A 24269-nucleotide genomic window follows, 5' to 3' on the forward strand; every position below is an offset into this window, starting at 1 on the left:
GTGATCAAATCCCACAGAAACAATGAACATCTTTTCCTTGAAGCAGTTGAGCCCAGTGGCTCAGTGATTTGGAAATTCCCAGTTCGAATCCCTCTTGATGGAAAAAATGCTTTAGTTTCATCAGTCAAAGTTGAGCTGTTTTTCCTCCATATTCTCCCTATATGAGCCCAAATGTGTTCAAACCCCCTTTTACATACATTAAATTGCACATCCATAATTATTCCAAATAACTTCACAATTGTTAAAGCCGTGATGGTGCAGTGGTTAAGCACACCTTAACTGCAGATAATACTCCAACAACAGGACTTTAATGTTCTTTTATGTTCATTAGATTCAATTTGCAATGTCGTAATTCACACAAATCACCACAAGAGGGCGAAACACTTTAAAGTTCATTAGACTCGATTTGCAATGGTGTAATTCACACAAATCACCAAAGGAGGGCGAAACACTTTTATGTTTATTAGACTCGATATATTCAACGGTGTAATTCACACAAATCACCAAAGGAGGGCGAAACACATTAAAGTTTATTAGACTCGATATTCAACGGTGTAATTCATGGAAATTACCACAGGAGGGCACACATCGTTTTAGGTCTTTTGACTTTTTTGCAAATCATTTTATTTGAACAGAAGACAGGACAGAACATGGTGTAAATATATCTGATTGGCTGCTCATGTTGCATTGCGTTAGGAGTATAGTCTTCTGCTTTCACCCTCTAGCAGAAGGATAGTACATTTAAGTTACAATGACTCGATTTGTATTAATGTATTTTACAAACATAACCACAGGAGGGCGCAACACATTTAAGTTCATTGGATTTCATTTGTTTTCATTCTCAAAAATTAGCGCAAATAAGTCACTCTTTTGACTTATTTGCAATTATATATATTTAGATTTTGAACCGAAGACAGGACAGAACATAGATAGTGTAAATAGTTCTGATTGGTAGTTTATATGTTTTTCTGCTCTCACCCTCTTACAGAAGTGTAGCGCATTTAAGGTCATTAGACTGTGTAATTCACTAAATCACCACAGACGGGTGCAATATCAAGCTTGAATATAAAACAAACTTCGCAAAACAAAATGCATTTTCATGCTAATATATAACAAGTCTTTCCATCAAGAATAGCTCAGTTTTAACAAATATTTTTTGTTTAGTCATATAATAAAAGTGAAGTATAATTACAAATCCTTGCAACGTCAGCAAATATAAAGGATTGTAATTGAGTATTTTTCCACAATGACAAAAAGTACAACATCTTGAAGTTTTGAACTACAAAAAAGTAATCAAATCTAATGCAAAAGACCAAACCAGCCCTGAGTTCATCTCTGTGGTAGAGCGGATCATTGTTTGCTAAAAACCTTTTTCTTTGTTTTTACACTACAAGGAAGATAAAGACGTTATAAAGCACATGATTTACCTGAAACTCAGTGGTGTAATGGGTAAACGAGTGCCTCTGAATCACAACACTGGATTGGAGACCTGTGATCAAATCCCACAGAAACAATGAAAGTCTTTTCCTTGAAGCAGTTGAGCCCAGTGGCTCAGTGATTTGGAAATTCCCTCTTGATGGTAAAAATGCTTTAGTTTAACTGGTTTTGTCCAAATATAAAAGACATGCCCCCCCAAAAAAAAGCACCCATGTGGTAGTTCCAGTGGCTCAGTGGTATGAGCATGTTCTCCCTGGTCGGGAAGATCCCGGTTCGAAACCGGCCTGGACACTGAAAAGCTCCCAACTTTGCTTATGTGTTTCATCATTTACTCAAGCAAACAATAAAAGCTCAAAACACTGATCAGTGAATCAGGAGATGAGGAGTTGTGTTTTCATCATGATGCCCTGTGTTCAGATCCCACCACTGCTGGTTATATTCACCAGTGAGAGTCGGGTCATGATGGGTGAGTGGTTAAACACACGGTCTCTGTGTGCGAGGCTGCGATAGAGACGAGGGTTCGAGTCTCATCTGACTTTAACTGGTTTATTGTAGAATCATGGGGTCATAACAGTGAAATATGAGTTCCAGTAAGTGAAAGCCAAGAGATCTGTGGCTCACAGGTATGAGCGCTGCCTCATGGTTCAGAGGTTCCTGGTTCGAATCCCGGTCAGATCTCCAAGAAATCAACAAATGGAGTGATTGGAGGATGAGAGGATGAGAGGATGGAGGACTGAGGAGGAGCCCTAGTCAGGATCCTGGTGGAGCAACTGGTTATCCAGGAAAACCAGCTGAAAAATTGTCGACTTAGTCTGAGAACTGGATATTTTTTTACATAAGTACACATTTGACGTAAAAGATAACCACTGCTGGTTATGGTCCGAGAAATCCCCAGGGGGAGGAGTTTGGATATTCCCTCCCCCCTTCGTTTCCGAGCTTCTCTGACCTGATCCGATCACTCCTGACGCCTGTCTCGGATCATGATCAGGCGACCGTTCCTCAACGCAACCATGCTTCAGTGTCCAGGCCAGTTTCGAACCGGGATCCTCCCGACCAGGGAGAACAAGCTCAACCCACTGAGCCACTGGAACTTCCACATCAGCACTTCTTTTTTTTGGGGGGGCATGTCTTTTTTATTTGGACAAAACCAGTGACACTAAAGCATTTTAGCAAAGAGTGGGATTCAAACACAGATTCTCTACATGATGGAGCAACTCTCAATCCACTGAGCCACTGGAGCTTCCACTCTTACACCTCTTTTTTGGGGAGGCATGTCTTCTTTATTGTGAAAAACTAAAGCATTTTAACAAAGAGTGGGATTCGAACACGGATTCTCCACATGATGGAGCAACGCTCAACCCACTGAGCCACTGGAGCTTCCACTCTTACACCTCTTTTTTGGGGAGGCATGTTTTTTTTATTGGGACAAAACCAGTAATATTAAAGCATTTTAGCAAAGAGTGGGATTCAAACTCAGATTCTCCTCATGCTGGAGCGACGCTCAACCCACTGAGCCACTGGAACTTCCACTCTTTCACCTCTTATTTGGGGAGGCATGTCTTCTTTAATGGGAATAACCAGTGAAACTAAATCCTTTTAGCAAAGAGTGGGATTCAAACTCAGATTCTCTAAACAATGGAGTGACGATCAACCCACTGAACCACTGGAGCTTCCGCACTTACACCTCTTTTTTATTGGGACAAAACCAGTGAAACTAAAACATTTTAGCAAAGAGCGGGATTCAAACTCAGATTCTCCTCATGATGGAGCGATGCTCAACCCACTGAGCCACTGGAACTTCCACTCTTTCACCTCTTATTTGGGGAGGCATGTCTTCTTTAATGGGAATAACCAGTGAAACTAAATCCTTTTAGCAAAGAGTGGGATTCTAACTCAGATTCTCCTCATGCTGGAGCGACGCTCAACCCACTGAACCACTGGAGCTTCCACTCTTACAGCTTTTTCGGGGGAGGCATGTCTTTTTTATTGGGACAAAACCAGTAATATTAAAGCATTTTAGCAAAGAGTGGGATTCAAACTCAGATTCTCCTCATGATGGAGTGACACTCAACCCACTGAGCCACTGGAGCTTCCACTCTTACTCCTCTTTTTTGGGGGGGCATGTCTTTTTTATTTTGACAACACCAAAGAAACTAAAGCATTTTTACCACAAAAAGAAGGATTTGAACCAGTTTGTGCAAAATCCTGCAGGGATCCTGTTCCCTGGAGTGGCGACTCCAGACTGTGGGATTACATCACTAAAAGTACCCCGTCTGACAAAGCTCCAAGCGGAGAAATTCTGTCCGGTAGCTAACAGCAGTCTTGCCATTGAACATTATACAGGCCCTCTCACCCTACACAGGCGAGGTCCTCTTGGTTAGCCTTGCGTCTGGCGGGCTGACCCGTGTTGCCCAGACTCAGTTTTAACTCTTGCATCTGGCGGAGTTTTAACTGGGTCCCTGCTGGATCTTGCGACTTGCGGACCAACCTGGGCAGCCCTTCTGCCATTCGGGCGTTGGCCTAGCGACTTGCGTGGCCTGTCTTGTATGGCATAGTGTATATTTGTACATAGTTCGTTGATCACACATGGTGATGGGCTTAGGTGATGTTGGGTCATTGGGTGTCTTAAAGAGCTACCCCATTAATATATCGTACAGTTGCAGGATCCAAGTTATGTCAAATACCCGCATTGCTTTTCCCTCCAGACATGCATAACATTCAGCCTCTTTTGAATTGGGGATTCAGCCTCACCACACCCTGAAAACAATGCATCAATATTCACAAGAGCACTCATGATTCTGAAATGTAAGATTATTTTGTACACCATAAAAAAAAAAACGAAAATTTGCCTAAATAAATCAATATTAAAATATGTAATAAAATAAGCTCTTTGAAATCATGCCAAAAATGAAATCAGCATCCTCTAAAACCTCTAAAACCACTCATATATTGTAGAAATTGGCCATACAGTGCAAAATATCTGGTCAAAATGGACGATTAAGCTAATAATGCTAATTATGCAAATTGCTCAACATATGCAAATTAGCATCCAGCAGTTTCTGTATGCTGGGGACTCATACTTAACATTTCTGCAATAAAACTTTGGTGTACTCAACATTTCCGGGTTCACTAGTTGGCTACTAGACTATCACCTGAAAGATACAAAAAAAAAATAATCAAAAAAATATTGTTGCGGGATTCGGGAAACGATTGACCGTCTACTTGCACTTTTGCACCTGATTCTACTGTTATTATGTAATTATATATTTTTGTTGCTATGTTGTACATGACTTATTCATGGGTTTCATCAGGTCCCTTTCCACAGGTGTATAAAATCAAGCACCTAGATTATGAATGCAGACTGCATTGTGCTTGATTAATACACCTGTGGAAAGGGACCTGATGAAACCCATGAATTGTTAAAAAAAAAAAAAAAAAAAAGAATTTACATTTAAAGATTCGCGTCTGAACGCCCTCCTGTGGTGAATTATGTGAATTACACTGCTGTTCATTATTTCATTGCTGTTAAAACATTTCATAAAATTATTTTTATTGATTAAAATCATTTGATAAATAATTGAAAACATCTGGAAAACATGTCGTTTTAAGACGAAATATATTGTTGGATGGCTAAACTAAGGGAAAATTATGAAAAATGGATTGAATCATTCTCTGTGTATTGTGCTGCCTCCCGATTTGTTAAAATAAACAAATAAATAATATAATTTTAAAAAGTCCAATGTGTTGATCGAGCGCCCTCCTGTGGTGAATTCTGTGAATTACACTCCTGTTAATTATTTCTACCATATACCAATGGTTTCTAGTTATAACCATAACTCAAGTCAGAGGAAAACTTTGCATTAAATAATTTTGCATTGATTTCATATTACATAAATTGTTCGTTACGCATGAAACACATGACCCCTTTTATTTATTTATTTATTTATTTGTTTATTTAGTAGTATAATTGTAAATACGTTTACATTTTAAATGAAAACCTCCTGTGGTAAAATGTGTGAATTACACCACTGCAACATTTTTCTACAGCAGTAACTCGAGGAAAACCTTGAATTAATTTTTTTTTTTTGATTAAGAATTATATATATTTTTTTTTTTTTTAATATAAAATATTTTAATATATAATATTTTTTATTATAAATGATTAAGGCGGATGGTGCACGGATAAATAATTTATAACAAACGCAGCTACATTCCATTAGTGAACACAATTTAAATAGATTTATATTTAAAACCTCGTTGATTAAGACGCTTTAATAACAGAATAAATATAAGCGCGAAACGCCGCACGGTCACAACAGTACATTATGCAGCGAGAACATTTTAATGTTATTTTAAGTTCTTTTGTGTTGAATAGATCAAAATATGCACTTTAATCCACGATGTATTTGTTTGCAAATGTTCAATGATTGAACAAAAAACACCTTTATTTTGGAGAACAGCTGAAATGCACTTCCGGTGTTGTCTCTGTCTTCACTACCCCGTGCTTATTTACTTTCTCTGCAGTGATTAAATATGATTGTAAGCGGGTTTTACAAAGCGTCAAACCTTGTGAAGTCCAGAGGGGAGTTTTGGAGGATCTGGATGAGGAAGATGAGCGCGGATTCTTCCTCTCTGACCCTGAGAAAACAGCAGGACGGAATCAGGTGCGAACTTCTTGCGTGACCTCTGACCCGCATCGCTCGATTAATGCTAGAAAAGTTGTCACGTTTATAATACACATTTTATGTGTATTCAAACAATTGAACAAAAATACACCCATTGTCAACAGAATACACACGGGAAAAAATGAGTTATTAATGGCTAACGTCAGAAAAATATAATATGATATGATATAATATTCATAATAAATGAATAAAATGATTTTATTTTATTTTTTACATCAATTAGAGTATACAAATCAAAGACACTGCAAACATTTGACATTTTAAGTCGTTCTACTTGCTTTCTTATTTACTGAAGATGAAATGGTGTCCAAATTCTTTTGAAATTTTTTTTTTTGGTGAAGCAGATTCTAAAAATAAAATAAGTCCTAAAATAAGAGTTATGATTATGTTTGGCAGGATATTATCATTAATAAATGTGCCGATATTCCACAGTTGTTCAGTATAACGACAGGCCCCCCCAAAATAAACGAAATACACCAATCAATATTATTGCACAAAGCAAAACTGCATTAAAAACAGAAACATTAAAAGCATTTGGTCACTTAAATTGTCTAAATGTCATTGTATTAATTAACCAAAAGTTAAAGCATTGACTGTAATTGATTGTAAGTAAAGTTGCACAAGCAAAACATCTGATAAAACTTTATTAGGCTTGAATATTGTGTGATTTTGTGTGTTTGTTATTGAGGTGAATATGCGTTTTTCCAGTAAAGCTGAGACTGTATGTTACAGTTCATCAGGTAAATATCTTGTATAGACTTAAACTTGCTCACAAGAAACTTTTAAAAGAATAATTTCAAACGATTCATCAGGAATCAGTGCTTTAAAATGAAGCATCAGATCTGATCTGAAGTGTGTGTGTGTGTGTGTGTGTGTGTGTGTGTGTGTGTGTGTGTGTGTGTGTTGATTACAGGAGGATTATCCTGAACAACCCCAGGAAGAGGAACGCTCTGTCTCTGTCCATGCTGGAGTCACTGAGAGAAAACCTCCTGACAGACTCACACACACCAGACCTGCGCGTCATCATCATATCAGGCAAAACATCTGTCCACACACACACACACACACACACACACACACACACCAGACCTGCGCGTCATCATCATATCAGGCAAAACATTCCCAGTCAATCTAGAGGAAGATGCGTTCAGAACCAGCTGTACACACACACACTCACACTCACACACACACACACACACACACTAACTCTGTCTCTCTCTCTGCAGCGCGGGGTCCTGTGTTTTCCTCGGGTCATGACCTTAAGGAGTTGACCTCTGCCCAGGGTCGTGAGCATCACATCAGGGTGTTCCAGACATGCTCAGAGGTCAGAGGTCACTTACTGTACACAGGGTTCGTACAAGGTGCTTAAAGTACTTGAATTTGACATGTTGAAATAGAAGTTCTGGAAAACCCTTGAAACAACAGCCATATTTACCAAGAGGAACCGGAAGAGTGCCTGACTTATTTATAAATATATAAATACAATATATATGAAATTAAATTTTTTCGAAAAAACAAATGCAATCTTTTCACACAAAATGAACACCGCAGCCCGTCTGATAAAACCCCATCAGAACCTTTCTTGATATGAAGTACACCAACATTATAATATAAATGATTATTTATTAAAAAAAGAATAAACTTTGTATTTAATATATATATTATTAAATACATTGTAAGTTGTATTTTGGATTCCTTATATCTAAACATCCTGAAGATATAGTTTGTCTAGGACTTTGGCGACTTCACCAATAGGAAGAGAGAGAAGGCGTCGTCCATCTTGTTTCACAGTCTATGGTCAGTGCAGTTGACTAACTCTACTTTTCTCCAAGGTCATGACCCTGATCCAGGACCTCCCGGTGCCGGTCATCGCTATGGTGAACGGTGTTGCCACGGCGGCGGGTTGCCAGTTAGTTGCCAGCTGTGATATTGCTGTGGCGACGGATAAATCCACGTTCTCCACTCCTGGCGTCAGTGTCGGGCTGTTCTGCTCCACGCCGGCGGTGGCCATCGGACGAGCGATGCCCAGAAAGGTGAGTTTACCTCTCCAGGGGGTCAGAAGGCCGGAACAGTGAGATCTGGCCGGATTAACTATACGAGGGTCGTCAGAAAGCCTTCACTAACACTTTAAATGGGCCTAAAGAGGATAATGTTTTAAAGAAATGATCATTTAAGGACACATTAATAATAGTGCCATCAAATCGATGAATCGCATCCAACAGAAAAGTTTAGATATATATATACACACACTCATATATATTAAATATTTATACTTATGGTAGATGCAATTCATCACGATTGATCGATTTGACAGCACTAAGTAATAATTATTAATAATTGTAATAAATAATAAGTAATAATAATAGTAATTTACAAAATAATGTTTATAATTAGTTTAAAAAAATTTTTTTTTTTATTATTATGCCTATTATTGTTATTTTGTAAGTATTAATTATTAAATTAATACTTACAAAATAACAATAATAGGCATAATAATAAAAATTATAATTGTTTTTTTTTAAATTAATTATAAACATTATTTTGTAAATTACTATTGTACTGCAAAATATAATTTTTTAAAATTATTATTAAAAAATTATATAAAAATATAATCAAACCATATAATGATTTATTATTATTATTAGCATTATTTTAACTCTGTTTTACTGTTTTATTAACTCTATTTTAACTTGTATATTACTGTTGTAAATTACAATTGTATTGTAAATATTAATAATTGATAATAGTTATTATAACACCAATTATAAAAACAAGACTGAAATACACTGCTTTTGTAAATTAAAATTGTATTGTAAAATAGAAATATATTATCAAACCATATAATAACTTATAATTAACTCTTATTATAAAAAGAAGACTGAAATATTAGTTTTGGATAAGTTAAAAAATAATATTTGATAATTATATCAAATACTGTTATCAAACAATATAATAATAATAATAATAATTTAATTATTTACAAATATAATTATTATTTTAACCAATTATAAAAAGACAAATATATTACTGTTGTAAATTGAAATTGTACTGTAAAATAAAAAATGAATATTTGATTCTAATATTATCAAACCATATAACAACTTATAATTATTATTTAAACTAATAAACAAGAAGACTGAAATATAACGGTTGTGAATTAGTTGTATTATAAAAATTATATTCGATAATACTGTTATCAAACCAACCATACAATGACAATAATTATTATTATTTTAACCAATTATAAAAAAAGACGACTAAAATAAATTACTGTTGTAATTTACAATTTTACCGTAAACTTTGATGATAATTTTTATTTATTTATTTTTAACAAGTTGCAATACTAATATTTAGAGTAATGAAAGAAAGAAAGTATGATGCTGTCCCCTCCCCGTCTCCAGGTGGTCATGGAGATGTTGCTGACGGGCCGCCCCATCTCGGCTCAGGACGCTCTTCTTCACGGGCTGGTCAGTAGAGTGGTGTGTGAGGAGCAGTTAGAGGAGACGACGCTGGCCATCGCCAGGCGTGTGTGTGAGTGCAGCCGGCCCGTGGTGGCTCTCGGGAAGAGTGTGTTTCACAGACAGATGTCCGAGGGCCGGGACGAGGCGTACGCGTGTGCTTCTGCTGCCATGGTGGAGAACCTGGCGCTGTGGGACGGGCAGGAGGGCGTCAGGGCGTTCCTGGAGAAACGCAGGCCTGTGTGGAGCAACACCGATGAGGAAGCACACATGTGACCCCACAAACACAACACAACGATCAAGACCTACTCACAACCTTTTATTGAACGTTTATGTGACTCACACACATCTTGCCTCTTCAACTGTAATGTCTTAATAAAGGGAAAAGTTCATTTTTGGGTGAATTATTCCTATTTTTAAAGGGATGGTATAATGCTCTTTTCACAAGATGTCAAACAAGTGTGTATGTGAAGTTTGAGCTCAAAATACCCCACAGATTATATAGCATGTTAAAGTTGTCACTTTTTGAGCAGTTTTTGTGTCTGTCGCTTTAAATGCAAATGAGCTGCTGCTCCCGGCACAGGGGGCGGAGCTTCAATAGCTCTTGTGTGTTTGCGGCTTTAATTACCTCACACAGACACACACTGAACATTTCAAAAACTTTTAGCCTTTCATGTTCAAACCGGAGTCGGACAAACATTGAGAGACTCAAGAAGAAGTGACAACATTTCTGAATGGTTAGTTGAGGAAGTTATGTAGCTTATGTGTAGTTATCTTCTAGTCATTGATTAGCATATTCTGTCATAATCTATAAATCGTGTTCAGGGGGCGGGTTTATGTAAATTTTAGGGAGGAATGTGGTGTAGTTCTTACCAGCCATTTGTTGTAGTTCTTAACAAGCAATTTCTTAAAAGCAAATCTCTCCCTTTGCTCTGAACTCTTGAGCGTTGTAACTTTGCAGATGTTGTTTATGATCAAACAGCAACATTACACACTAACTAAAGTTAGAAAAGTAAATCAACCACCCCTTAAAATGCGTTTGCTGGTCTGAACGTCCCAGGAATGCTTTAATTAATGAAGGACAACACACACACACACACACACAAAAATAATTTGATCCTCTACTTGTTTTGAAAACATAAGTCTTTAGGAGCTCAAATGAAACCTCTCCTGACGTCTGGTCGACTCCCTCCCGGACGCAGATTCCGTCGGCCAATGGGAACGCTCAATCCGGGGAGGTGACCCGGGAGTGGGCCAATGGGGTCGAAGCGTGGGCGGGGCAGAAGAACAGGTGATTGGTCGTAGTCTCCTCCGATGATGCCGGGAGGGTAGAGCGGGAGCGGAAGGGGGAGCGGGGGGGACGGGAACGGGGAAAGAGGGAAAATCGGAGGAACGTGGTGTGGATAAAAGCGGCATCTGTGTACATTCTTCTGTTTATACTTCTTTTTGTAAAGCTGAGGGCAAAGCGAAAAGTCGAGTCAGCTTTATACAATACAGAGTGTTTCAATATCATGTGTCATATCAGATATGAGACAAATTCTCTAAAGAGATGGTGTCATTATTCAGCTCAACTGTGTCAAGTTCATCAATTATGAAATGAGTTCAATTCAGCATTATCACAACAGTGTCATTATTCATCTCAAGTCAATTCAATATTGACAATAATGACGGTTCAGAAGCAGAGCTAAGGGTTTAGAAGAGCATTTATTAAAGTAATCAAATTAAGAATGTAATATTCAGTTTAGATTGTTTGGTGACTCGAGGGTCAGTGAGAAATTACTCCTTTCATAATTATATTAAAAATAAATAAACTACTAAATTTAAATTCCTCTTATCAGTTAAAATTTTTATTTTGTTGTTACATTATTACATCATAAAATCAAAAGTCTTGTATATGCATAAAAAATATGATTACTGATTTTTAACTTAAAAAAATAGATTGTGTGATAGATATTAAATATTAATCCTTTAATAAGCATATTAAAAATAAATAAATTTCTAAATTTAATATTGCATTGCCATTGAATTGAATGTGTTTTGATTATAATATTGCAGAACATGATCATAAGTAATTTCAGTTTTTTGATAATTAGTGAGAGCCAATGCTATAAGAGATGGTTTCTAGATATGATTGACAGATGTTTTGCTCACCTCTCTCCAGTCAGTGTCTCTCTGTTGATTTCCTGCAGAGAAACGCACTGCAAAAGCACACAACACTCGTCTCAGTTACACTTCATCTGTCTGATGTGTGTTTAGTGTTTAGTGTTACTGTGTGTGCGAGTGTGTCTGGTTAGATAGATATACCCCTAAAGTCTCTGTGCAGCAGGTGTCTCCAGAGTGAAGGATCTTGGGTAGCGACGTTCAGGTCTCGGCACACAGCCGACAGCGAGACGAGAGAGACGACGTCCAGGAGCCGTAACACACGCAACAGGAGCTCAGGAGGAAGAACAGCCAGACCGAACAGAGCCGGCAGACCCAGCGCTGCAGAACACACACACACACACACACACACATTAAACACTCTGAATGGACACACGTTACCACACGTTTGAGCGCATTGCGAGAGGAATAATCACCCTGTCTGGCAGCGGCCATGAGCGGATACACCAGCTGATCTTTAAAGAGACGAGACAGTTTGCTTAAGTCTCTGTAGACGACGCCTGCGCTGCCGCCTGTGGAAACACACAACTTCAGCTTAAATATAAAAACATCCGTGAGCAACAAGTCTATTACCACTTTAAACTCCCCCTGTGGTGAAAATCAAGTTTTTAATGTTGTTTATACAGTACAGGCCAAAAGTTTGGACACATTACTATTTTTAATTTTTTTGAAAGAAGTTTCTTCTGCTCATCAAGCCTGCATTTATTTGATCAAAAATACAGAAAAAAAAAATGTATATTGTGATATATTATTACAATTTAAAATAATTGGTTTTCAATTTATTATACTTTAAATGATCATTTATTTCTGTGATGCAAAGCTGAATTTTCAGGATCATTACTCCAGTCTATCACATGATCCTTTAGAAATCATTCTAATATGATGATTCATTATCAAAGTTGGAAACAGTTCTGCTGCTTAATATTTTTTCATAACCTGTGATACTTTTTAAAGGATACTTTGATGAATAAAAAGTTTTTAAAAAAGAAGAAAAAAAGAAGCAAATGTTTTAAAAATAGAAATCTTCTGTAACAGCAATATACACTACTGGTCAGTCATTTTTATTTTTTATTTTTTGAAATAAATCAATACTTTTATTCAGCAAGGATGTGTTAAATTGATAAAAAGTGATAGTAAAGAAGATTTATATTATTAGAAAATATTTTTTTATTTTGAATAAATGCAGTTCTTTTTAACCTTTTATTTATCAAATATATTAGGCATCAGAACTGTGTCCAACACTCATAATAAATCAGAATATTAGAATGATTTCTAAAGGATCATGTGATAGACTGGAGTAATGATCCTGAAAATTCAGCTTTGCATCACAGAAATAAATGATAGTTTAAAGTATAATAAATTGAAAACCAATTATTTTAAATTGTAATAATATATCACAATATACATTTTTTTTTCTGTATTTTTGATCAAATAAATGCAGGCTTGATGAGCAGAAGAAACTTCTTTCAAAAACATTAAAAATAGTAATGTGTCCAAACTTTTGGCCTGTACTGTACGTCTATGTGGTGTTTTTAATATGCTTTAAGACAAACCATGTGTAAACTCATAAGTCTGAGTATTTTCTCCTTAAAACATTTTTGACCTTGTAATGTGTAATCAAAATGTCTTTGTCCAATGTTGACAAAATAATAGGGATCTATGATATATCGGCCACCATATCGGTTATTGGCTTAATGTTATTAGCCTGATAAGAAAATCTGGCCGATATATTAAAGCCGATAAATAATGAATTATTTCCTTCAGCTGAGACGCTTCAGATGCGCACTGTTCAACATGATGGGTTTGAATTGCTTGAAATATGATTGGAGCCTGACTGTCATATAGGCTAAATAAAATGATAATGAGAACATCATTATAATTGTGTGCTTGGGAATAATACGGAAGATTCATCAGGACTTTAAGGATCAGCTTCTGTAATAATCAATACAATCAATCTTGTATTGAATAATGTTAAATGCAATATAAACGTACCGGCCCAATCAGCGGTCACATAAGCCTCTGGCTTCAGCACCAGCTTGCGGGAGTTCTCCATAGTCTTGTCCATCTTAAGAACAGCTGTTTCATAACACATAAACAACATCCTCAGCTGAGAGGAGACAGTGCTGACCAATAACAATTAGGGCTGGAACGGTTCACAAAATCCTCCGTTCGGCTCTGGTCACGGTTTTCGGTTAGATTCGGTATACATTATTAATGTTTTTTCCTTTTTAACACTTTAGAAATACCATACCTCAGCTTAAATCATATAGCCTTATAATCTAGCATTTACAGTATTTCAAAAATAAATCATCTCAAAGTCATGTGATCAGAAAACTGAAAGAATGAGGCAGCTTGATCTTAGGAATAGACACATTACTGTGACACTGATGATCATAAATTAAATCTGTGAGATTCTGATCCAGCAAAAGTGGAGATGTTGTTCATTTCAACAGGCTTTTCATTTATTTGTAATAGGGTTTAGAACTGTTGGCCTTAGACAAATTGTAGCTGAGAACAAAAACACTTATTGTCAAATTTATAAGGCTTGTCCCTGTTACACCGTGTCCTAACCAGGGGCCGGTTTCACACAGATAGACTTTGACTATGGCTTAGATATAGTAGATAGTCAGACTTCAGATAGACATCTAAATCAGACCGTTGCACAAAGTACTGAAGACTCTGACTATCTTAAGTAGGACTACACTGCAATGCATTCTGGGTAAAATAAGACACTTTACAAAACAAAAAACATGGCGGATCGAGTAAGCGCGTTCAGCCGCTCAGTGCAGTTTACCCCAGCGGAAGAGATGTGTGTGTTGGAGGAGTATAACAGTTACAAAGACATTTTACTTGGGAAATTTAGCGGAGAATGTAGTAACAAGAAGAAATGTTTAAATTATGAGCCATTTTCACTTTTCTTTTGGCTGTTTGTAATGTGACTGATTGTAACTGCTGGTTACCAAGGTAACAGAGTCTTAGACCTAAGTTAGCCTGGGGTGTCTAATGTTTTTGGTCTAAATTAAGTCAGTCTTTATTTGTGTGAAACAGTCTAACTTGCATTAGCCTAGCCTATGAGCACATTTTAGACTAGTCTAACACTATAGACCGGTCTAACATAGCTTTGTGAAACCGGCCACAGACGTGATAAAAGCTATGCCATGTTATATAAAAGCTTTTCCATGTTAATCAGAGTTTTGTCCTAACCAGCCGCGACGGCGCACATCATGATTGTATTTTAGAAACACACCAGACCCGAACAATACACACGTGTCTCGACTCTCGAACCGTGACAAGTGAACTGAACCATTATTTTCATGAACCGTTCCACAGCCCTTATGTAGATTAACCCACCATTAATGACGAGCGTTTGGCCCATCGGCACAGACACCACTGACACCAGGCTGTTCTCCAGAAGTGGGTGGGCGTACTGAAGCCTGTACACGCCCCCTGCCGCCCGCCAGCCAATCGGCATCTCGCCTGAGTTCACATTAGAACCCTGAAAGAGAGAATAACCGATGTGAGACTTATGAGTCGTGCCGGTGATATGGCGTATGGCAGTAATAAACATGCATGGAACGGTAACACTTTACAATAAAGTTCATTAGTTAATGTATTAACTAACATGAACTAACAACGAGCAATACATTTGTTACTGTATTTATTAATCTTTGTTAATGTTAGTTAATAATAATCCAGCTGTTCATGTTCACAGTGCATTAAATAATGCTAACAAGCACAACCATTGATTTAAATAATGTATTAGTAAATGTTGAAATTAATATTAACTGAGATTAGTTAATAATAACCACCATAACCACCAGTTTAACACACTACTAACTAACTCAACCAGGCCCCGCCCCTTTATTCTGCACATTCATTATTATAATGAGGAATATTGTGACATGTTCGTTCCCGGAAGAAACTCAAGACTACAATGGAGGCATTTCAGGAGTTCAGAAACACTGACACTGATATAGAGAATAACTGGAGCTTTTTCATGCTCATACAGCAACATTACACACTAAAGAGAGATCCTCTTTAATTCCAGGGTTCAGAGCGAATGTGAGGGGTCAGCAGGGGTGATCATTACTTCAATGAGCTCATTGTATTTGCATTAAATTACTACATTGTTAAAATTAAAAACAAAATTAGCTAACTTTGATTTTGTATATTTACATTTCTGAAATACATAACATAGACAGATCACTCTAAATTGTAGTATAGACTCATGCACTTTCTGTAAAGCTGCTTTGAAATGATGTGTATTGTGAAAAGCGCTGTACTAATAAACGTGAATTGAACTGAACTGTATTGAATCAGGTGACCTCTGACCTGTGGAAGGAAGCCGGTCTCCAGCAGCAGTAAATGTGCCGCCAGCATCAGACAGTCTGATGTGTTTCTGCATCTCGCTGAGTCCAGGAGCCTCTCGAGCGTGTGAGGAATCACTCCCTCCTCCTCCGTCTCACAGCACAGGAGCGGTGGAGGAGCGGACACACACTCCTCGTCCTCCAGCCACTCCTCCATCACAGCATCCCTCGCACTGATGCTGTCTGTGCCACCGGCCTGAGTCAGGACACACACACACACACACACGCACACGCACGCACACACACGCACACACACGCACGCACACGCACACACGCACACGCACACGCACACGCACACGCACACGCACACACACACGCACACGCACACGCACACGCACACACACACGCACACACACACGCACACACACACGCACACACACACGCACACACACACGCACACACACACACGCACACACACACACACACGCACACACACACGCACACGCACACACACACACGCACACACACACACGCACACACACACACACACACACACACACGCACACACACATCAGGGTGTTTGTCATTTCACTTTCTTTTCTTTGGTTGTTGCTGCTTATAAATTAATGCCAGCGATGCAGTTTTAGGGCCCTGGTAAATCGCTTTTGTTTTATTTTTCCAAAATTATGTGTTTTATGTTTACATTTTTAAAATAAAAGTTCAAAAATCAGGATGTCTAATCCAATCGAATGCATAAAACTTTAACAATTTAAAATGTATTAAATTGAACCATAATAGAGCCTTTTCAGAAATTCTATGTTGACTGTTTTCATTTATCTGGATTCTTTTTTAATGGTTTAATTCATTTTTAATCATTAAAAAAAATTCTAATTCATAAAACTTTAACAATTTAATAATTGTAATAATTTACAAAAATTTTAATAAATAATAGTGCCCTATGAAATTTATTATTTTTTAGATTCTATGATTTAATGCAACTTTATAATAATAAAAACAGTGGTAATCAAATGAATGCACAATATTTTGTGTATATTATAGTTTGTATAATGCACTAAATTCTAAATCTCGTATTAACAAACTTCAATATCTAATACATATATATATATATATATATGTGTGTGTGTGTGTGTGTGTGTGTGTGTGTGTGTGTGTTTATGTTTGTATGGTCCTGAGATACTGTATTATTTTAATCCTCCTGTCCAACAGTGATATATTTGCGGCTGGGATCTCACCTCCTCGCTGGAGCCGGGTGTGTTTTCTGCTCCACTCGGGGTTTCTGGGGCAGTCTGTGTTTGCTGAGAGCTGCCCTGGGGCAAAATCACACTGATCATATCTCCAGAAACAACCCCAGCGGAGGACAGCGTCTGTCCCGTGTCCAAAAGCTCCTCCGTCCCGTTCAGAGACAGCCGGAACTCCACATCAGATCTGCACAGGAAGAGAAAGAGATGACAGATGTCAAGCCGTTCTGACTTTTATTCACTTCCAGATGTAATTCCTGATGTTACTAGTAGAAATCTAATTCCTGATATCAAGAATTATCATTTTAACTAGTGAAATCAGCAATTCATATCCTGGAAATGAGTATGGCTTGCCGGTGCTTCAGATGGGCAGAAATGAAAGTGTGAACATTATATCTGTGCAATACTATCAAACCAAACTCATGTGGAAAATCCAGATAATAATAATAATCAGCAGCAAATGTTTAGGTGTATAATTATAATTGTGTGTACATCAAGTATAAACAACAAAACAAATATGTATAGACAAGTATAAGTAAATATAATCAACAGTGACAGATGAAAAACTGAAATGTAAGCTTGGTCACTAACTGAAGCACTAAAATAACCCACTGGAAATACATAAAGACACCTAATGAAAGCTAGCTCACCCCAGCAGAGTGTCTCTGATCCGGACTCTGAGCTCGGACAGAGTCGGTTCTGGTCCGTCCAGTTCCAGTCGCCTGGTGTCTTTGTTGATTCGGACCCGGAGCTTCATTCTAGAGAGAAAACAGATCCGCAGATTCGCTTTCACTTCACAGAAACTCTCCAGAACCGCTTTTACTTTCACTAACAGCTAAACTACACAGCGATATTTCACCGTTACCTGCTGAATTTAGTTCAGTGTTCGGTGCCACTGCATATTCAAAGAGAAAAACCTCGAATTAATGTGTTAATTTAACTATTAACGAGACTGAACAAATGTAAACATCACTCACCTTTCAGATACGTCAAAGTAGCGCAGTAACTGCAGGCGAGCAGAACTGCTGAGCGAGAGACTGTCAAAATAAAAGTCCCATGCCATTAGCATTCCTTAAATAAATCTGCCAACTCATTGTCAAGTTTCATAACATTATTTGTCAATCAAATAGTCAATATGTATTTAAATGTATAAATTACAGTTTATAAATATTTATTTATAAATATCTAATATATACAGCAACAAGACGGCAAAGTCGTATTTTTTTGTAATTTGATGCAAAGTTAATATAACACAAAGTATAGTGTTATATATGTAAATACATTTAAAAAAATATATATAAAAAACTTAAGATATAAAACGCAGGATTTACGATACAGATGACCGTTAAAACGCGTCATCATCACTGTTAAGGCCATTGCACACTGAGTCCGAAATTTTCGTATGCGTTTTTTCGTGTTCGTCAGCCTTAAAATTCGTCACGCACAGAAACCTTGCACACTGAGTCCGATGCGTATTTATTAAACCTTTGCGGGAAAAAACGCAAAAAATACAAAATGGATTCGTCAAGCAGTGAGGATGATTTTGTTTTTGTTGCCCTCTTTCTTCTTAAAAAGAGAAAAAGAAAGAGGAAATATTGGGTCCATCCAATCCTGAGATTGCGCCGAGAGGAAGGAGTTTCACCTCCTTATCAAGGAGTTGCGAAATTATCCCAAACGATTCAAAATTTACCTCAGAATGTCAGTGGAACAGTTTGATGCTTTGCTAGCGATACTGGAGCCAAAAAGAAGACCACCAATTTCCGTGAACCAATCGATCCTGAAAAGACACTGGCAGTATATGTCTAAGGTATGGGCGCGCGCGCGAACACACACACACACACACACACACACACAAACACACACACACACACACACACACACACACACACACACACACAGCCTACACGCACACGCGCACACACACACACGGCCGGCGGAAGCGCTGGGCAGACAGAACAGCTGTATACAGGTTATATTTTATACCCAAATAATACATGATTAGTAATCGAATTGGCTGCTCAATCCATTGTGGATTTTGTCGTTCGCTTGTACGGTGGCTCTGAATTGTCCAAAAAACCTCTCAAAATACTGGCTGTGGATGCGAAAAACGCAGAAAATCGAACCCGATCCGATTTTTTTTATTACGGACGAAAGTTTCGTAGACAGTGTGCAAGCGTGATTGACATAACATGAGGTCGAATATTATTTTTAACGTGCGAAAATTTCGGATGCGAATTTCGGACTCAGTGTGCAATGGCCTTTAGTGAAAAGGGTCCGTTGAAAGTGTACATTTTCTGTGCTTTTCCCCGTTAGTTTAAATATAATTAAAAAATATATCATTATTATTTTATTAATATACTCGTTATTTTACAGTGCTTTGTCAGCTTTATCCCATGTTCACTAAGTTTATATATTTCTCTCCATTTAATACATTAATTGCAATAACCTCGTGGAGCGTTAGGCGGCGCTGAACATCATGAACAACAAACCCGCGACAGTCCATATAAAAGCCAAGAGAAGAAGAAGTGGAAGAACCGGAGGAGCGTGTGAGGAGTGTAAAAAGTGCGTTCATTAATTTCATTTTAAAATGAGTCGCACGTATAACGATGAGCTTCAGTATCTGGATAAAGTCCACAAAAACTGCTGGCGCATTAAGAAGGGCTTCGTGCCTAATATGCAGGTAAATCACGTGTCAGAAGCGCAGACGTGTAACGTTACACTCATGATTCAGTGACGCATATAGAGAATCTCAACATTACATCAATAACAAACTTAGTAGTACTCAGTACTTTACAGTACAGCACTTTGTGTCTGATTGAGTTAAATGTTGAATGATGTTTGATCCTCAGGTGGAGGGCATTTTCTATGTCAATGATCCACTGGAGAAGCTGATGTTTGAGGAGCTGAGAAACGCCTGTCGCGGTGGAGGTGACGTCACGACGTTTTACTGAGCCATTTGTACAAACAACATTATAACAGTAGTGTGAAGAAGTTCATTTACATAGTCCTTTTTGCCCTAAATCAAAGTTTGTAACATGGTGATTCATCTCAAAGATGATTGGCTTAGAAATTAAATACTTCAGGAACTCAATAATCAAACACGTCTGTCAATCATAGTCATAAAACACAGCTTGTGCACAGACTGAAGGTTCATTATCATTATGTGTGGGGTCAATTATCCCAGAAATGGTACAAAATTCATGATAATGACATAACGCATTAAAGCATTGTTTTAGCCAATAGAAATTGTAATTGCTGATTTGAATAGAACATATAAACTGTGAGTCAGTATTAGTGAGAGATACTCTTGATGTGTTTTCACAGGGTTTGGGGGTTTCTTGCCTGCTATGAAGCAAATCGGAAACGTTGCCGCGCTGCCGGGAATCGTACATGTGAGTAAAATAGCAGGATTTATCATCACATGAAATGCATAACCTTGCTTTCAGCAAAAAAAAAAATACATGAACATCTCTTACATTTCAGATTTGTCAAAGTAGCGCAGAAACTCGAGATTGTCAAAATAAAAGTCCCTAGCACAACAAATATCATAAATATGACAATTACTAATTTTGAAGTTTTACAACTTATTTGTCAAACAATCAATCAATAACTATAATTTATAAATATCTACTATATAAAGCCACTACTTTGCCTTTCAAAAGGTGTTTAACTGTAGTAGGTCAATTGTATTAATTACCAAAATGGGGGTGTATTTGAACAGATGGGTCGTTGACCAACAGCATGGATGTTTTTTACTTAAGTGTCACCGGCCCACCAGGGGGCCCAAATCCATTACATATTTAAAACAGTAATATCCTAAATCAATCTTAACAAACTATATATCATTTGAAAGATTTGGTGACATATCTTCAAAATAAATTAGAGTCGTAATTTATCAATTTGCAACAAGAATATTTTCATACTCCTAAAGCTGTCGCCAGTGGCTGGCGTTGCGGTCGCTAGTGGGCGTTCCCACTACTGGTTGCCTAGTAATGTTTGTGAGTGACATTCACAGAACACGGATGTTACTCCATGCTGTAGACAACAAATTGTTTTCTTGCCACTACAAGCTAACATTTTGGAAGGAAAAGTCTAAATATAAATGGAATCAGTACATAAAATGCATAATATTAAAGATGAATGAGAAACAGCGAGTGCTCTTTGCGATCGCGGCTGTTTAACTGCAGCAAATGGGCAAATACTGGTCTTTCTGAGTTCACGAAACCATTCAGGCTCGGAGTCAGTACCACTGTATGTACACGGAGACATATCATACATTATTGGACAGTTTCTGACTGCTAAAATAAACTTCTCATTCATCTTGCCTCGGTCGGACTCGGCACTGAAGAGTGACGGATCACGCGCGCCCTACTGACTTAACTCCTATTGGTTGTCGCTCCCGAAAGTTACTCTTCATTTGCATAAAGTTGAACAGATCTCAACTGTGTCGCGTCGCTGGACACGCCCCATCCAGTCTCCAACGGTCACTGTCGCCGGAAGTCGCCCGCTCCCCATTGAAATCAATGGTATCGTGTCGCTTGTAGTGTGAACGGGGCTTAAGGCGTGTTCAGACCTTTATTTTGAAATAGTAATGAACATGAAAAATCATGAAAGAATGGTAGAAACCTCAGTTTGTTTTCATGCCAAGAATTCAAAAGATAACTTCCATTATTTTTTTAGAAAAAAAGGTCTGAAAATGTTTTAAATATAAAGAAAAAACAATAGATTCACCATTTGTGATGTGGCAGCGAGCTATAGGGCACATACGTGTTCTTTTTGTGTGTTTATTAGAGGTTGAATTCATATAAAAATCTGCCAAACTTCCCATACTACTTCTGAATAGGATGTCTACTTCATAAATTGTATGAAAATTTTGGAAATGTATGGTTCAGATCACTCAAACCACATATGGAAATGGAGGCGCCCTTATATGGGCAGTAATGGAGTCTGGTTGTCACCTAGTGGAAGCGTCCGGTACTGCGCCCAAACAAAATCTCACTGAAAGCTCATTTTTTGAGATATCAACCTAAAATTTGAAACACAGCTTGTTCAGATTTTTGGCTTTCATTTTCTTGCAGTTTTAGAGTTCATCATGTTTTGAAAATATATATTTTCTATAAAATATGAATAATTAAATTGATTTAAATACATTTTCATAAACTAAAACTTCTATAACTTTTGATCTGTTTCACTTTCTTAACCCTTTATGACCTACCATAGAACAGTTCTGCCAGAGTATATCTTTGTATTTTTACATGCTGTGCTGTCATTCTTTTGAGCATTTTCATATGCCATACATCAAAATAATCCTTACTTTCCCAATTTGAAGGCTATATTTGTAATAAATCAATAGTAACTAGATAAATATCTCAAAAGTGCAATAAAAATAAAAAATAAAAAAAATCATATTTTTTTTCTACATGTTTTATTCAATACAGAAATTTGATAAATGCCAACCTCAAACTTGTCAATGTGAAAAACGTGCATAAAACGATTTTAAACTATACAGAATTGATTTGAACTGTTTACATAAATTAGTTTCTAAGATACACTCATTTATAGGTCTGTACAAATTGCGTAATATGCGTTTACAAATACAAAAGAAAAACAAACAAAAAACAAAAATGCATTGCACATCATTTCTTTCTTTGGCTGCATACCTGGCTTTCTTCCTGATAAAACAATTTAAAACTATACAGAATTGATTTGAACTGTTTACATAAATTAGTTTCTAAGATACACTCATTTGAGTCTGTACAAATTGCGTAATATGCGTTTACAAAAACAAAAGAAAAACAAAGAAAAAAAAGAAAAAAAACACAATGCACTGCACGTCATTTCTTTCTTTGGCTGCACACCTGGCTTTCTTCCTGGGACGGATCTATTCCTTCAAGAAAGTCGGCTTCGTCCTTGAAACGGAATCTGGAGCCGATGAGCAGACGGAGAGTTCATCTTCATCGGACGCAATTAGTATTGCCAAAACATCCGCGTCCATGTACTTTCGTTTAGACTATGTTACGTGCGTGCGCGCGTGTGTGTGTGTGTGTGTGTGAATGTGCTTGCATTTGTAAAAGTGTATTTGTGAGTGTGTAAAGGAGAAATAAATGATAAAATGAAGCAATGATAAAAAGACAATAACGAAAAGAAAGAAACATACCAGTACAGCAAATGGGAGACAAACGCATGGTCAAATGACGCAGCGTGTGACGTCACAACATGTGACAACCTTTGGGGTCATAGTGCACAGAACGTGATACGTCAATGAGCATCGGAAGATGTAACTATCAATCGCAGATCTACAGAACATGTGTGCAAAGACGTGCAATGCATTTTTGTGTGGTTTTTTTTTTTGTAAACGCATATTACGCAATTTGTACAGACTCATTAGAGGGTGAAAAGAACGCAACAGGAGCATGTTGGAGGCTTGATCTGAACATGTTACATCTCTGGTTTTGTATGCAAAAAGAGTTATTGAGCTAGCGATTTGGTTTCAGTTTCTATAGGCTCTTAAACAGACACACGCAAACGGGAGCGCCGGCGCTCCCGTCGGTCTTAAAGGGTTAATCTATTTCACTTCAAATGTCTTCTTTAAAACAAGACCAATCTTGCGTCTATATTCCAAAGCATTCGGAAAGTGAATTTTCATGTCTATTCAAAAAAAGGGGGGTGACACTTAAAGGGTTAACATCAGGATTTTAGATTAAAATGTAGGTGCATAAGTGAAAGTATACATTTAAGTTTTTTCCCCCATCATTTTAAATAATATAATTTAGCAGTGCTTTGTCAGCTCAGTCTGTCCACTGCTCCATATATCACTGCTCACGGTTTCCTGGTTCACATGTGTTTTGCAGCGGTCTATCGGCTTACCCGACGTCCACTCGGGATACGGGTTTGCTATCGGAAACATGGCTGCGTTTGACATGTCAAACCCGGATGCTGTGGTCTCTCCCGGTACGTAATGGA

At 37.5% G+C, this 24269-nt stretch overlaps 3 protein-coding genes across 4 annotated transcripts in view; 2 read left to right on the plus strand and 1 right to left on the minus strand.

The window, feature by feature from the left end:
- The first annotated feature begins 5782 nt into the window (after nt 1-5782).
- On the plus strand, nt 5783-9972 carry LOC309491835 (enoyl-CoA hydratase domain-containing protein 3, mitochondrial-like). Its single transcript, XM_082190860.1, has 5 exons — nt 5783-6101; nt 7036-7157; nt 7349-7446; nt 7955-8155; nt 9524-9972. Exons 1-5 carry the CDS (start codon nt 5971-5973, stop codon nt 9854-9856), a joined length of 885 nt encoding a protein of 294 aa, XP_082046986.1. The 5' UTR covers nt 5783-5970; the 3' UTR covers nt 9857-9972.
- LOC309491834 (F-box only protein 7-like) lies at nt 9887-18335 on the minus strand. 2 transcript variants are annotated; one of them, XM_082190858.1, is made up of 10 exons: nt 18284-18335; nt 17957-18064; nt 17301-17493; nt 16073-16303; nt 15092-15236; nt 13733-13816; nt 12157-12252; nt 11885-12061; nt 11732-11778; nt 9887-11034 (listed from the first exon to the last, which is right to left on the minus strand). In XM_082190858.1, exons 2-10 carry the CDS (start codon nt 18061-18063, stop codon nt 10735-10737), a joined length of 1380 nt encoding a protein of 459 aa, XP_082046984.1. In that variant the 5' UTR covers nt 18064; nt 18284-18335; the 3' UTR covers nt 9887-10734. The 2 variants fall into 2 exon arrangements, with proteins under 2 accessions (XP_082046984.1, XP_082046985.1); XM_082190859.1 differs by lacking the exon at nt 18284-18335 and adding an exon at nt 18172-18188.
- Nucleotides 18336-19801: 1466 nt separating this feature from the next.
- Nucleotides 19802-24269, plus strand: part of LOC309491836 (RNA-splicing ligase RtcB homolog) — a gene marked incomplete at its 3' end in the record, with an annotated part of 8318 nt that continues 3850 nt past the window's right edge. Inside the window, exons 1-4 of the mRNA XM_082190861.1 lie at nt 19802-19986; nt 20156-20234; nt 20631-20698; nt 24158-24257. Coding sequence (XP_082046987.1) covers nt 19894-19986; nt 20156-20234; nt 20631-20698; nt 24158-24257 — 340 coding nt within the window. The remainder of the gene's footprint in view (nt 19987-20155; nt 20235-20630; nt 20699-24157; nt 24258-24269) is intronic.

This window comes from Leuciscus leuciscus (genome assembly GCF_965113295.1).
Source record: "Leuciscus leuciscus genome assembly, contig: HAP1_SCAFFOLD_618, whole genome shotgun sequence".
NCBI lineage: Eukaryota > Metazoa > Chordata > Actinopteri > Cypriniformes > Leuciscidae > Leuciscus > Leuciscus leuciscus.